General features: G+C 39.7%; 1 protein-coding gene across 1 annotated transcript in view; it reads left to right on the top strand.

The window, feature by feature from the left end:
* The window catches only part of LOC113818218 (probable diacyglycerol O-acyltransferase tgs1), an 11,212-nt gene extending 240 nt beyond the window's left edge, over positions 1–10,972 (top strand). The window contains exons 1-5 of the mRNA XM_027370396.2: positions 1–1,082; positions 4,886–5,016; positions 7,112–7,294; positions 7,966–8,043; positions 9,712–10,972. The exon at positions 1–1,082 is cut by the window's left edge and continues 240 nt beyond it. Coding sequence (XP_027226197.2) covers positions 106–1,082; positions 4,886–5,016; positions 7,112–7,294; positions 7,966–8,043; positions 9,712–10,232 — 1,890 coding nt within the window. The 5' untranslated portion in view covers positions 1–105 and the 3' untranslated portion in view covers positions 10,233–10,972. The remainder of the gene's footprint in view (positions 1,083–4,885; positions 5,017–7,111; positions 7,295–7,965; positions 8,044–9,711) is intronic.
* The last annotated feature ends 1,528 nt before the right edge of the window (positions 10,973–12,500 follow it).

Below are 12,500 nucleotides of genomic sequence, written 5' to 3' on the forward strand. Positions count from 1 at the left end.
CATGCCCTTTGGCCGCGCTGTCAAGGGATTGCTCGGCGAAGGCTTGTTCGAGACGCTGTCAAGGACTTAGTCGGTCGTTCCCCTCGGCTGGCGGCGAGTGACGAGATGGGCAAGGCGGCCGTGGGAGTGAAAACGGCGTGGTGGTGGGTGGTGGGCGTGATGCAGAGCCTCGTGGGCGCGCTCATCGTCCTGGCCCTGACGCCCGTGGTGGCGCCCATACTGCTGCTCCTGTGGCTGTGGCGGAACGTGGCGCTGCTGGTGGTGTGGGCGCAGTACGGGCGCGTGGCGCGGGTGGCGTCGGGCATGGAGGCGCTCTTCGCCCTGGACTCGTCGGGCGCGCGGGCGGTGATCAGCGGCGCGGCGGTGCTGCGCGGGCGGGTCAGCGTGGACGCCGTCAGGAAGATCCTGGGCGAGAGGATCATGGACGCCCGCGACGCGCGCGGCCGCCTGCTGCACCCCAAGTTCCGGCAGCTGGTGGAGCGGCGCTGCGGCGTCGTGGTGTGGATGTGGGAGGAGAACTTCGCCGTGGAGAGCCACGTGCACCAGCTGCGCTCGGGCCTCCAGCCGTGCCTCCTGCAGGACGAGGAGGACCTGGTGACCGCCATGGGCAAGAGGGCGAACCGGCCGTTCGTGCGCGGGCAGGCCAGGTGGGAGGTCCTGGTGGCGCCCCTGAGGACCTGCGGCGCGGCGCGGGGCGGCGACGAGTGGAGCCACACGGCCGTCATCGTGAGGCTCCACCACGCCCTCGGCGACGGCCGCTCCATGGTGGGGCTCATCGTGACGGCGCTGGTGGACCCGCCCCTCGGCGACCCCCGCCCGTCGCCCGTCATCCAGAAGCCCTTCGGCGGCCGCCTCGCGCGCTCCGCCCGCTTCCTGTGGTCGCTCACGCACCTGCCCTGGGTCGCGGTGCGGGTGCTGGTGCGCGGCGACAGCTCGGTGCTCCACGGGAGGAGGCTCCAGGGCGAGAAGTTCCTGGCCTGGTCGCCGCCCGTGCCCCTCGACGCCCTCAAGCGGGCGCGCGCCCTGGCCGGCGTCTCCGTCAACGACATCCTGCTCACGGGCCTCGCGGCGGCGCTGCACAAGTGAGTGGCGCTGAACGAGTCCTGCAGAAGGGACCTTTGCGGCTTCCCTTCTGCTGTGCTTTCCTCTCGCCTTCAGGAACAGGAAAGGGGAGCAAGGTCCCATTTTCATTCTCTGATGATGCTAGCGTTCTTTTTCTCTTTTCTCTCTCTTTCCTCGCCCCGATCCTTTTGCTCTCTCTCTCTTTGCCCTCCCTTATTGCCTCTCTCCCTCCCTGGCCCTTAAATGGGAGATCTATCGGCCAGCTCGTCAAAACACTGCGATGCCCGACCCTTAAATGTGCACAGATACGGACATGCATCTACAGAGGAATAAATGCATATCTGTCTCTACCTGAAAGATATACATTTATCTATCTATCTGTATGTTAGATATGTCTGTTTAGACTGACAGATATGCACTTATTTCTATGTATATGCATGTCCGTTTAATGAATATTTATATATCTTAACAAACCGCCCACATGATGTATTTGCGTATCATTAGGTAAAAAAATAAAAGGGTCAAAAGATTACGAACATGTTTGCAGAAATGCGATAATTTGCAATGACATCATTTAGCGAATGACATAATATTTTTTTATATCTTTCTTTAGAATGTTCAAAAACATGTTTCATATGCAAATAGCGTTCATGCTTACGCGTAAAGAGAGCTGCATTAATTTATGAATAAGCATATGCAAATTATTTACTTCCTAGTTCATCTTTTTTATCCTCCTAGTTAAATAAAATCATTTAAAACTACCATATGTTCGGACACACTTACAAATGCACACATGGGCATATTCTTTCTTTCATCTCTCTCTCTCGCTTTCGCTCTCTCTCTTTTCTTACTTACTTTTCTCTCTCTCTCACTTTCTCTTTCTCTCTATAACTCTCCCTTTCTCTCTCTATCTCTATCTTTAAAATTCTATCTATAACTCTCTCTCTATCTCTCTTTCTCTTCTTTGAATTTCTCTCTATAACTCTCTCTCCATCTATCTATTTATCTATTTCTTTCTTTCAATTTTCTCTAAATTTCACTCTCTCTCTCTCTCTTTTCTTTAGCTTTGTCTCTCTTTCTCTCTTTGTTTTCTTTAACTTTCTCTCTATAACTCTCCCTCTTCCTTTCTTTCTATCTCTGTTTCTTTAACTTTCTCTCTCTCTCTCTCTCTCTCTCTCTCTCTCTCTCTCTCTCTCTATATATATATATATATATATATATATATATATATATATATATATATATATATATAGCTTTCTCTCTATGATTCTCTCTTTCTCTCTCTTTTTTCCCTTTATCTTTGATTCTATAACTCTTTCTCTCATATACAAATATAACACCCATACTATAATTATGTTGCATCGCCATTATTTACAATAATGTATCAGTATATAAAACAATATCTATCTAGCACCAAAAAATATTCCATGAATTAGATAGGATGCCATCTCTTCTGCATGGAATTCCAGCTGCGAAAATATATGCACGTTTCGTTCTGACATGAAATGAAAACAAATTTCGAAGGACATAATATTCTGACTTGCTGACCTTAGCATCCTCGCATGGTAATTCCCCTTCAGTAAAATCCTCGTCCTGTTCTTTCAGCCTCCTCTTTTAAAGCCGCTGCTGGACATAGGCCTTTCCCAGACTTTTTCCACGTCGTTCTGTTTCCATTCTTGCAGAATTAATGCATTTGAAACTCGCTGACTCAACAGGAACGGCCTTAATGTTGCTTGACGTGTATCATGAATGGGAGAGAGTGGGCCATACCCTACCACGCTGGTCCAGTGTTCACGTTAAAAGTTTTGTAACTAATTTTCTCCTTTAGAATGAATACATCTTAAACTGACGTTGGGATATTGTACGTTATAATGTGAAATGCGTAACCCTTTAATAGATTTTGAAAAGGCTTTCTTGAATTCCAAGCATAATTAACATGTAAAGTCTTTCTCTTTTTATATTCCATTCTGGGTTAACTAAGGTGCCCTTAAATGCACGAACAAACTAAGGTATGTTATATGAAAAAACTAACGGAGTCGGACCTTTGTTTTCTGTCCATGTATAACCTACAACCATCCTAGATGTTAATTGCATATCATCATGGCATTATAACACTATTCATAACCTCTTTAAACCAGCCTTGACACGCCAAACCCAGACGGGTATAACGTTAAGGTAAACAAAACAAAATTGACCGGCCGACAGTAGCTCAGGAACCGGGACTGTGTCTGTCGAATGGAACTTGGGTTTAACATACTAACCGTGCAGATCGTAATGATAATTATTTAAAGTTTTTTCCGGTATTGGTATTGATGGGCACGAGGTGGTTGGGTATCACCATGGCTTCGTCTTGTTGTGACAGGTAGTCTTCGAAGGCTATGTCACCTTCTAAGCATAATGTGTCCTTTTCTGAACATTTAAATCTTGCCTCAAGGATCTATATCTTTCTCTCTTGAATAACGGAATAGAGTGATTGATTTCCAGTACGTCTGGAAGTGCTAAATATAGAATCAAGACTCTAACTATTGTATAACTCGGATCTAGTAGTAGGAAAGTCTCCCTTCGACTAAGGTAACAAGAGAATGAGAGAAAGATATATGAACTGCTACAGTCACGTTCAAAAACTTTGTCGAGCATGTTTCGAATTCCGCTTCGAACATCCGCTTAATACCTTACTTTTTGCATAGGGTAAGACAGATTCGAAACCTCAGTTCGTTTAAGAACTTTTGTCCGCCACTCTACCACAGGGCACCAGGACGAAAGACGGTAGTTTAGCACAAAATCTCCGCTTTTTGGGTACTTTTTTCCGGACACACATTGGCTATATAAACAGGATACATATCCTTAAATACATATAAATACATTAAGGGAAGAAAATATATTGTTGTAAAAGATAAATTTCCTCGTTAATAATGACATCATGACGAAGCTGCTAAGTACGAAGAAATATGCCAAGCAACTTCAGATGAAAGAAAACGTTCAACGAGAGAATTTAGAAATATAAATCATGCAGAACACACTCATGGAATACTAACACAAGGGGGGAGGGGGCTAGGGCATTCATGGATGCAAAAACAGGACTGTAACAAATGCAAATGAGGCAGATTTCTTGAGTAAATTCCATTGAGTATTCCATAAGCAGAATAGTTCAAGGAGTCAAACGAAGTGATTTCTGAAGCCCTCTAAAACAGCTGATTAAAACTGATAATATTCTGCCTTTATATTTTCCCTTAATATATAACACACCTATTATCCCCACGATGTATATATATATATATATATATATATATATATATATATATATATATATATATATATATATATATACATACATACATTTCCCCCCTCTTCTTTCTTTTTCGTTTTTCATGTTCTTTTTTTGTTGTTGTTGTTTTTCTTATTCTACCATCAGTTCCCTAGAAAAGCTATTTCCAACTTTCCCACAATGCACGACCATATACAACCAGTCCAATCTATCTTATTATGCTTATATATATAAACAAGTATGATGAGAGGAAAGGTTAGATCAGTAGCGATTCGAGGAGGTGTCATGGCGTCTGATTCTATTTTTGGAAAAAAAAAGCACATGGGGTTTATTTTGATGACGTCATAAAAGTTACGGATGCTTTGTGAATCGGTTCGATCATTTTGGTCTCTCCAGTTTTCAAAAAGGATAGAAAATAATGGTTTTAATGGTTATATTTTCATTGAGCGATCATCAAAACAGGCGCCATGACATATCCTCGAGTTACTACTGCTCCACCTTTTCCCGCACAATCAGACCTATTCTCACTAATTTTTCCATCCTCTCCCCCCACCCCAGGCATTTTCGCATGGAGGGTGACTCCGTGCCCTCTCAAGTCATGACAGTCATACCCGTTGACGTGACAGCCCCTGGCACGCCGCTCTCCCTTGCCAACCGCATTTCCCTCTGCACTGTTCCCCTTCCAACGGGTGAGTCGGTTTTGTAAGGAAAAAATAAATTAGTTAATGCCTTGGTAGATCCGTTTTCTTTGATATTGAGGTAGGATTTCATGTCCCGTTTTCTTTTATGTTGTATTTTCTCTCATAATTTAGATTGATTTTTTTTGCTGGTAATGTATATACATATCGAAATAGATAGATAGATGAAGAGAGAGAGAGAGAAAGCGAGAGAGAGACAGAGAGAGACACACAGACAGACAGTATATATATATATATATATATATATATATATATATATATATATATATATATATATATATATGTGTATGTATATATATACATATATATATATGTATATATATACATATATATATATATACATATATATATGTATATATATATATATATATATATATATATATATATATATATATATATATATGTGTGTGTGTGTGTGTGTGTGTGTGTGTGTGTGTGTGTGTGTGTGTGTGTGTGTGTGTGTGTGTGTATATATATATATATATATATATATATATATATATATATATATATATATATATTTCTTCTTTTCTTCTGGTCCCATATTTTTCATTTCTTAATCTTTATATTTGTGTATCCACTTTATTTTATCACATCTTGTCTGCAGTAGCATTTTCTTCTCTGTGTCTCTGTTCCCTTGTTTCATACTTCAATCTTTTATTCATTACATAATTTCTCTGTGTCTCTGTTTTTTAAACTTATTTCATATTTTCTATTTTTAATTCGTCTATCTATCTCTTCTTCTCTTCATCCTTTTTTACTTTGTTGAGACTTTTTTAAATGCTATTTACTAATTTTGCTATCTCCCTTTTTCTAGTATTCTAGAATACTAGAAATACCTTTGTTTATTTACTTATTGTTGTTTTGTCTTCATTTTTCTCTTCTTTGTGGCTTCAGTCGAGATTTCTTTCTCTGTCTTCCTCTTCCCATCTTTATTCATTTATTTATTTTTAACTTGTTATTATTTTTTTTTCTGACTTCATAATCTCCAAATCTTACATAGGATTTATTTATTAGTTTTTTTCGTTCTGTCTTTGCTCCATTCCATTATTTTTTTCATCTTCTCTTTCTCTTTCATTACATTTATTTATTGACTTTTTCTTTTTATTTCGTCTTGTCTTCATCACTTCATTCCTTTTTTTTTTTTACTCCCGGTGAGACGTTTTCCTATATCTCCCTCGTCTATATTTATATTTTTGAATGTTATTAACTTTTTTTCCTGTTACCATCTTCTCCTAATCTTACATCGCATTTATTTATTCGTTTTTTTTTTTTTATTTCGTCATGTCTTCATCACTTCTTTGTGACTTTAGGCGAAATGTCCTCCTCTGCCTCCCTCTTCCTATATTTATATTCTTATACGTTATCAACTATTTTTTTAGTCTCCATGTTTTCTTAATCTCCTTTACATTTATTTATTTTTATCATTATTTCGTCATGTCTTCATCCCTTCTTTGTGACTTCCTCTGCCTTCCTCGTCTTATGTTTATATTCTTACATGTTATCAACGATTTTTTTCTGTTTCCATGTTTTCTTAATCTTCCTATACATTTATTTATTCACATTTTTCATTATTTTGTCATGTCTTCATCACCTCTTCTTTGTGACTTCCGGCGAGACATATTCCTCTATCTCTCTATATCTCTATATTTATATTCTGACTTGTTATTAACTTTTTTTTAACTGTTTCCATCATCTCTTAACCTTACATTACGTTTATTTATTCACTTTTTTCATTTCGTCCAGTCACATCTTCCTCTGTCTCTCTCGCCTTATGTTTACATTTTTGCATATTATTAACTATTCTTTCTGTTTCCACCTTATTCATTCACTCTTTTATTTCATGTCTTCATCACTTCTTCGTGACTTCCTCTGCTTCCCTCTTTTCTTAATCTTGCTTTACATTTATCTTTTTTATATTACTATTTCGTCATTTCTTTTTTCATTATTTCGTCATGTACTTCTTCGTGACTTCCCTCTTTTCTTAATCTTGCTTTACATTGATTTTTTTTTTTTTTATTATATTTCGTCATTTCTTTTTTCATCATTTCGTCATGTCTCATCACTTCTTTCTTCGTGTTTTTAGGCGAAATGTCTTCCCTGGAGCGGCTGGAGCAGATCCATCGGCGCATCAACATTTTGAAGATGTCACCTGATGTCATGGCCAATTACTTCGCCCTTGACCTCATTTCCAACCTCCTGCCAGCTGCCCTCGCCCGCCGTGCCCTCAATACCCACGGGGTGACTATGGTATCTTCCAACATGCCAGGTAAGGAAGGGGGAGGTGGGTGGGTGTGGGGGGGAGTGAGGAAAGAGGGGGGGGATTTTCTCTTTCTCTTTTTTTTTCTCTTTCCTTTACTCAATTATTAATTCATGGATTCATCTGCTCAGCTCTCTCTTTCTCTCTTTCTCTTTCTCTCTCTCTCTCTTTCAGCCTTGTGTCATTTGTTCATATTTGTTCCAATCTGCGATAAAAAAAAATTATCTATACACAGCCTTGTCTCAATAACTGCCCCCCCCCAAAAAAAAAAAAAAAAAAATAGTGATGTTTTCTATACACAGCCTTCCCTCAGTACCCCCCCCCCTCCCCTCATCAAGAAAAGAAAAAGAAAATAAGAAAAAGAAGAAAAAAAACTCCGTCTTACCTCTCAACTTCCTGCCACACAAGCATGCGCACCACAACGTGTCTGCTTAAGGACCGTGTCGCCAGCTTAACCTCAAGAAGCCCTATGTAGGCTTATATGGTCTTGCATTCCAGTGTAGATGCTCGTGGTGGTGGAAATGTTGGAGGGAAATTCATCCTGGAATTCATGGGCAGGTTTTGTGTATATACTCTTTGCAATGTTCTTTTTTCTTCCTTTTTTTACTGGTGTAATATGTGGTGTTGGTGTGTTTTAATCCGTTTAATTTTATTTTGTTTTTTGTTTTGTTTTTCCTCAGGTCCCAAAGAAGCGATTAAACTGTTCGGTCAGCCTGTGGACGATTTAATGTTTTGGATTCCTAACAAGAGTAGAACAGGTAATGAACAGAGACGCAAATGCAGTATCGTGTGTTTGTGTAGTAGATCAGTGGTTCCCAAACTCTTCCAGGCTTTCGGACACTTGGCTTCCAGTTGAATTCCTAGCCCCTCCCCCTCCCCCCCTCATACACACATTCGAACACATTTTTTATTAGTAGTATGTTTCAAATTGATAAAAAACAAGATTGAACACAACTTGCATATCTGTCCCTTTACCTTGGTGTTGATGACAGATATTTGCCATTCAGATTTGTAAAATACAAGAAGTTATTTATTAGCTGCTCCTTATGTCATACTAGTTTGTTTTATTATTATTATTATTTTATTTATTTCCACCGACCTTATGGGGTCGCCATAATTATGTCGCCCACTTTGAGAATAATGGTGTAGATCAACAGCGCAGCCGTTATAGTTAAAGGAACAAAAATCTGTTTCCCTTTTTGTTGTGAAATAAGTCAATTTATTTGGAATATAGAAGTTTAGTTATAATTTGTTTTTACTTTCAACAGTCTGACAATGAAGTAAAAAAGAAAAAAAATATAAAAAATGGCTAGCATGATCGGAAACTTCACACCAAACTTTAAAATCATGCTGTTATTTGAATACATTATAAAGAGCAGAAAAACACAGAAAAGTAGCGACATATTTACCGCAAATATTGTTCACTTATCAAGTTAGTTCACCCTACACCCATAGCCATAAACCAAACCATAACTGCTCTCCACTACCAACATACATTGTAGCTTTATCATTCACTAATTCATTCATTCATTTATAGGTCGTGTCAAGCTATTTTGAGATAGCATTCCAAAGACTACGAGAAGTGTCCATCTTGAAGACAAATAATTAATCTATTTATTACTCATAATCAAGAAACAGGAAGAAAAGAGATATTGAATTGAATATTCATTTATATAAACGCTTTAAAGTTAGTTCTTTGACTCTTACATGGAGATATTTCGAGTGATTAGTTTTTGTGGGGTAAACAAGTAATCTGGGACATGTTTTCTTGTCCATATGTTTGATTTTTGTTAACATATTATTAGGAAATGAAAAATAACATTTTCTCTTGTTGATCAAATTCAGTATAAATTCACCTCCTTTATCCTTAAATAAGCTAAAAATTTAAAGAGGGTGCGAGGACAGTAAAATTTTCTTAGGGGTACGGGCGTAAAAAAGGTTAGTGTCCCCTTTCCAGCCAACAAAGTGCCGACGATGGTACCTTAAATGACCCTTAAAACCCATGCCAAAAGCCGTCCCTGTTTATTCTTCATTAATAACCTTTTTTCAGGATGTATTTACTCCTGGTGTCGTTCCCTATATGCCGAAGGAAGGTGTGTGTGTGTGTGTGTGTGAGTGTGTGTGCGTGTGTATGTCTGTCAGTGTGTGTGTGCGTGCGTGCGTGCGTGCGTGTGTGTGTGTGTCTGTGTGTGTGTGTGTGAGTGTGTGTGCGTGTGTATGTGTCTGTCAGTGTGTGTGCGTACGTGTGCGTGTGTGTGTATGTCTGTCAGTGTGTGCGTACGTGTGCGTGTGTGTGTATTTGTGCATTACCCTAAACGACCTTTAAAACCCCTACCAAAAGCCGCCCCTTTCATTCAATTCTTCCCCCTTTTCACCGTGCATTTCCTCCTGCTCTAACGCGTGCCTCCCCCCCCCCCCCTCCGAAGGCCTGGGCGTGTCCATGCTGAGCTACTGCGGCCGCGTGCGCTGCGGCCTCAACGTGGACTCGGCGCTCATCCACACCGCCGAGTTCGCCCAGGAGCTGATGGACAACATGGCGTCCGAGGTGGAACACGTCCTCGCCGAACTGGCGTCTCCTGCGGGCGGCGCGGGAGATCACTGCCAAGTTCTGGTGGAGGAGAGTGACCACAGCGTCATCACCGACCACGGCCTCAACTACAGCACCGACGAGTACTCCGACCGCTCCGGCGTGAAGACTTACTCCGACCTCCGAGACAGTTCGGACACAAGGCAGTTCCTCGACCTGGAGGAGACGGTGGTCGGCCTCGAGGAAACGGAGAGCGCCGAGAGCCACCACCTGCTCGAGGACTTCCAGAACGAGAGGCTGGAGATTCAGACGATCGTGAGGAGCGAGTCGAACTTGAGTCGCCACGTCGGGGAAATGGAGGCGAGGTTTGCCCTCAGCGACACGAATCTGAAGGGAGTCACGTACTCGCAGGAAAGGTGAATTTCGTGTGCTTCAGAGGAACTTAAAAAGAAAAGTATATTTATCTTCGTGTTGCAATCATCATGTCAAGAGTGGTTCACGTTGCTAAATACCCGTGGCCGTTCTCACAAACATGAAGTGAAAGGTGTCCAGAAAATAAATAAAAATGTCCCCATTCCTATATCTCTCTCTCTGATCGCAGTTCCACCTCGCGAAGAGAAATGTCTTGTCACTTCTGCCCGAACGCTTTCCGCTTGACCAAAACTCTTGGAACTGGATAATGTGTCAATAGATGTTTATAAACCCTTAGAAGTAATATGCACGTTTTTGTTTGTTTTAAAGACGAAGGAAAACTTCAGTAATTTATTCAAAGACACTTCCGACAGCTAGAAGGAACTAGAGATTCATTTTGTAACAATAACTATAATAAATATTTAACCCAGCGGCTCACCTTTTATGTGAAAATTACATATCGCTAAGTGAATTGAAGACGGTCAAGATGTGATAAATCTTATGCACTCAAATAGAAATGTTTGCAACAGCTTTTAAAAAAACTGAAAATGAAGATTATTACATTTTTCCTTGATTTTGTCTTGGTTTGCCGTGTTTTAATAATATGTAACAATGATCAGGGGCAGAGAAGATAATAATGGATGTACAAGCTAAACAAAAAATAAAATACTGGAGCTTCTGCTAAAACTATTGTTGCTCTTTCATCAACACACGATGAAAGTAATAACAAATAAACAAATTAATTAAAATACGATTTTTTTCATTCATTCCTTAGATGCGTTATGAAGGCAAGATAAAAAAAAAAACAAAAAAAAAACACGTTATTTTCTATATTTCACTGTACACAGCAGGCTGTCTATTTGTTCATTTAACTCTTTTATTTCTTTCATACATCCCCCTACACACACACACACACACACACACATACACACACACACACACACACACACACACACACACACACACACACACACACACATATATATATATATATATATATATATATATATATATATATATATATATATGTATGTATGTATATGTATGTATGTATATGTATATGTATGTATATATATATATATATATATATATATATATATATATATGTAGAGAGAGAGAGAGAGATAGAGAGAGAGAGAGAGAGAGAGAGAGAGAGAGAGAGAGAGAGAGAGAGAGAGAGAGAGAGACAGAGAGACAGAGAGACAGAGAGAGAGACAGACAGACAGACGGACAGAGAAAAAGATAGTTAGAAACAAAAATGATTGGCGTGTGCTGTGCCTGCATTCTAAACAAAGCATGAGTTTCCCGTTTTCTTCTAAATCATCTCATTTGTTTTAGAAATAGAAAACGTGGTAAGCACATTGACTGGGAATTTTATTTGTAAGAAATGAATAGACAGTAGACATACAAAAAAGTGATGCATACAATAACATTATCTTTTCTACATTTTGTATACGTATTCTCATACCTACTACGTGTTTTTGTAAACACGTACATTATTATGAATGGAGAGATAGGTAGATGGTCCATTAAAACATCGTTTTGTTTTTAATGCATGCACATGAAAAGATAGGCTTTTATACATTTTTTTCATAACCTGCATAGCTTTTTTCCATTCATTAACCAACATTCAGCCACTAACTTCCACTAACTCACTAGTTCAATCAAAATAATAATCATTTCTTTTCTTTTCTTCTGTAAAACAAAAATGACTGCATTATGCTAGACCCAATATCTTCTACACAAGCGAACAGGATAGCTTTTGTCTCCCAAACACAACAACGATCCTGTCTAGATATTGGATCAGAGCACAGCGTTCATATTCACCTTCCTGACAACTATCAACAGACTTTCACTGGCCTTTTAATGCTCCTATCGCTTTCACTTTTCACTCTCCTAAAAGCTGCATTCGTGGTCATGTTTTATAAGCCACACGAATACGTTACTGGCTCTCGGAGATATTTTAATACAAATTTTGAACGAAGCTTTAACACCTCAGCCTTCTCTCACATAAACTTTTAGGCTTTCGCCCTCATTACTGGACGCATGACACCATAAACAACAATGGCGGACATCGAAAGACTTCTTGTCACAAAAGATGGCGAGCAACAAACAAACAAACAAAAATCTTTTCCTAATCCCTTATAAGTAACTTTCTTTATCAACAAACTACAATCACCTCTTCAAATTATCACTTGTGCCTTAATCGGTTCAATATTTCAGTCACTTTTATTTTTGTGGCAACAGAATTTCAAAGGCCTACTTGGCCAAACAAAT

Source organism: Penaeus vannamei, chromosome 40, assembly GCF_042767895.1.
Source record: "Penaeus vannamei isolate JL-2024 chromosome 40, ASM4276789v1, whole genome shotgun sequence".
Lineage (NCBI taxonomy): Eukaryota > Metazoa > Arthropoda > Malacostraca > Decapoda > Penaeidae > Penaeus > Penaeus vannamei.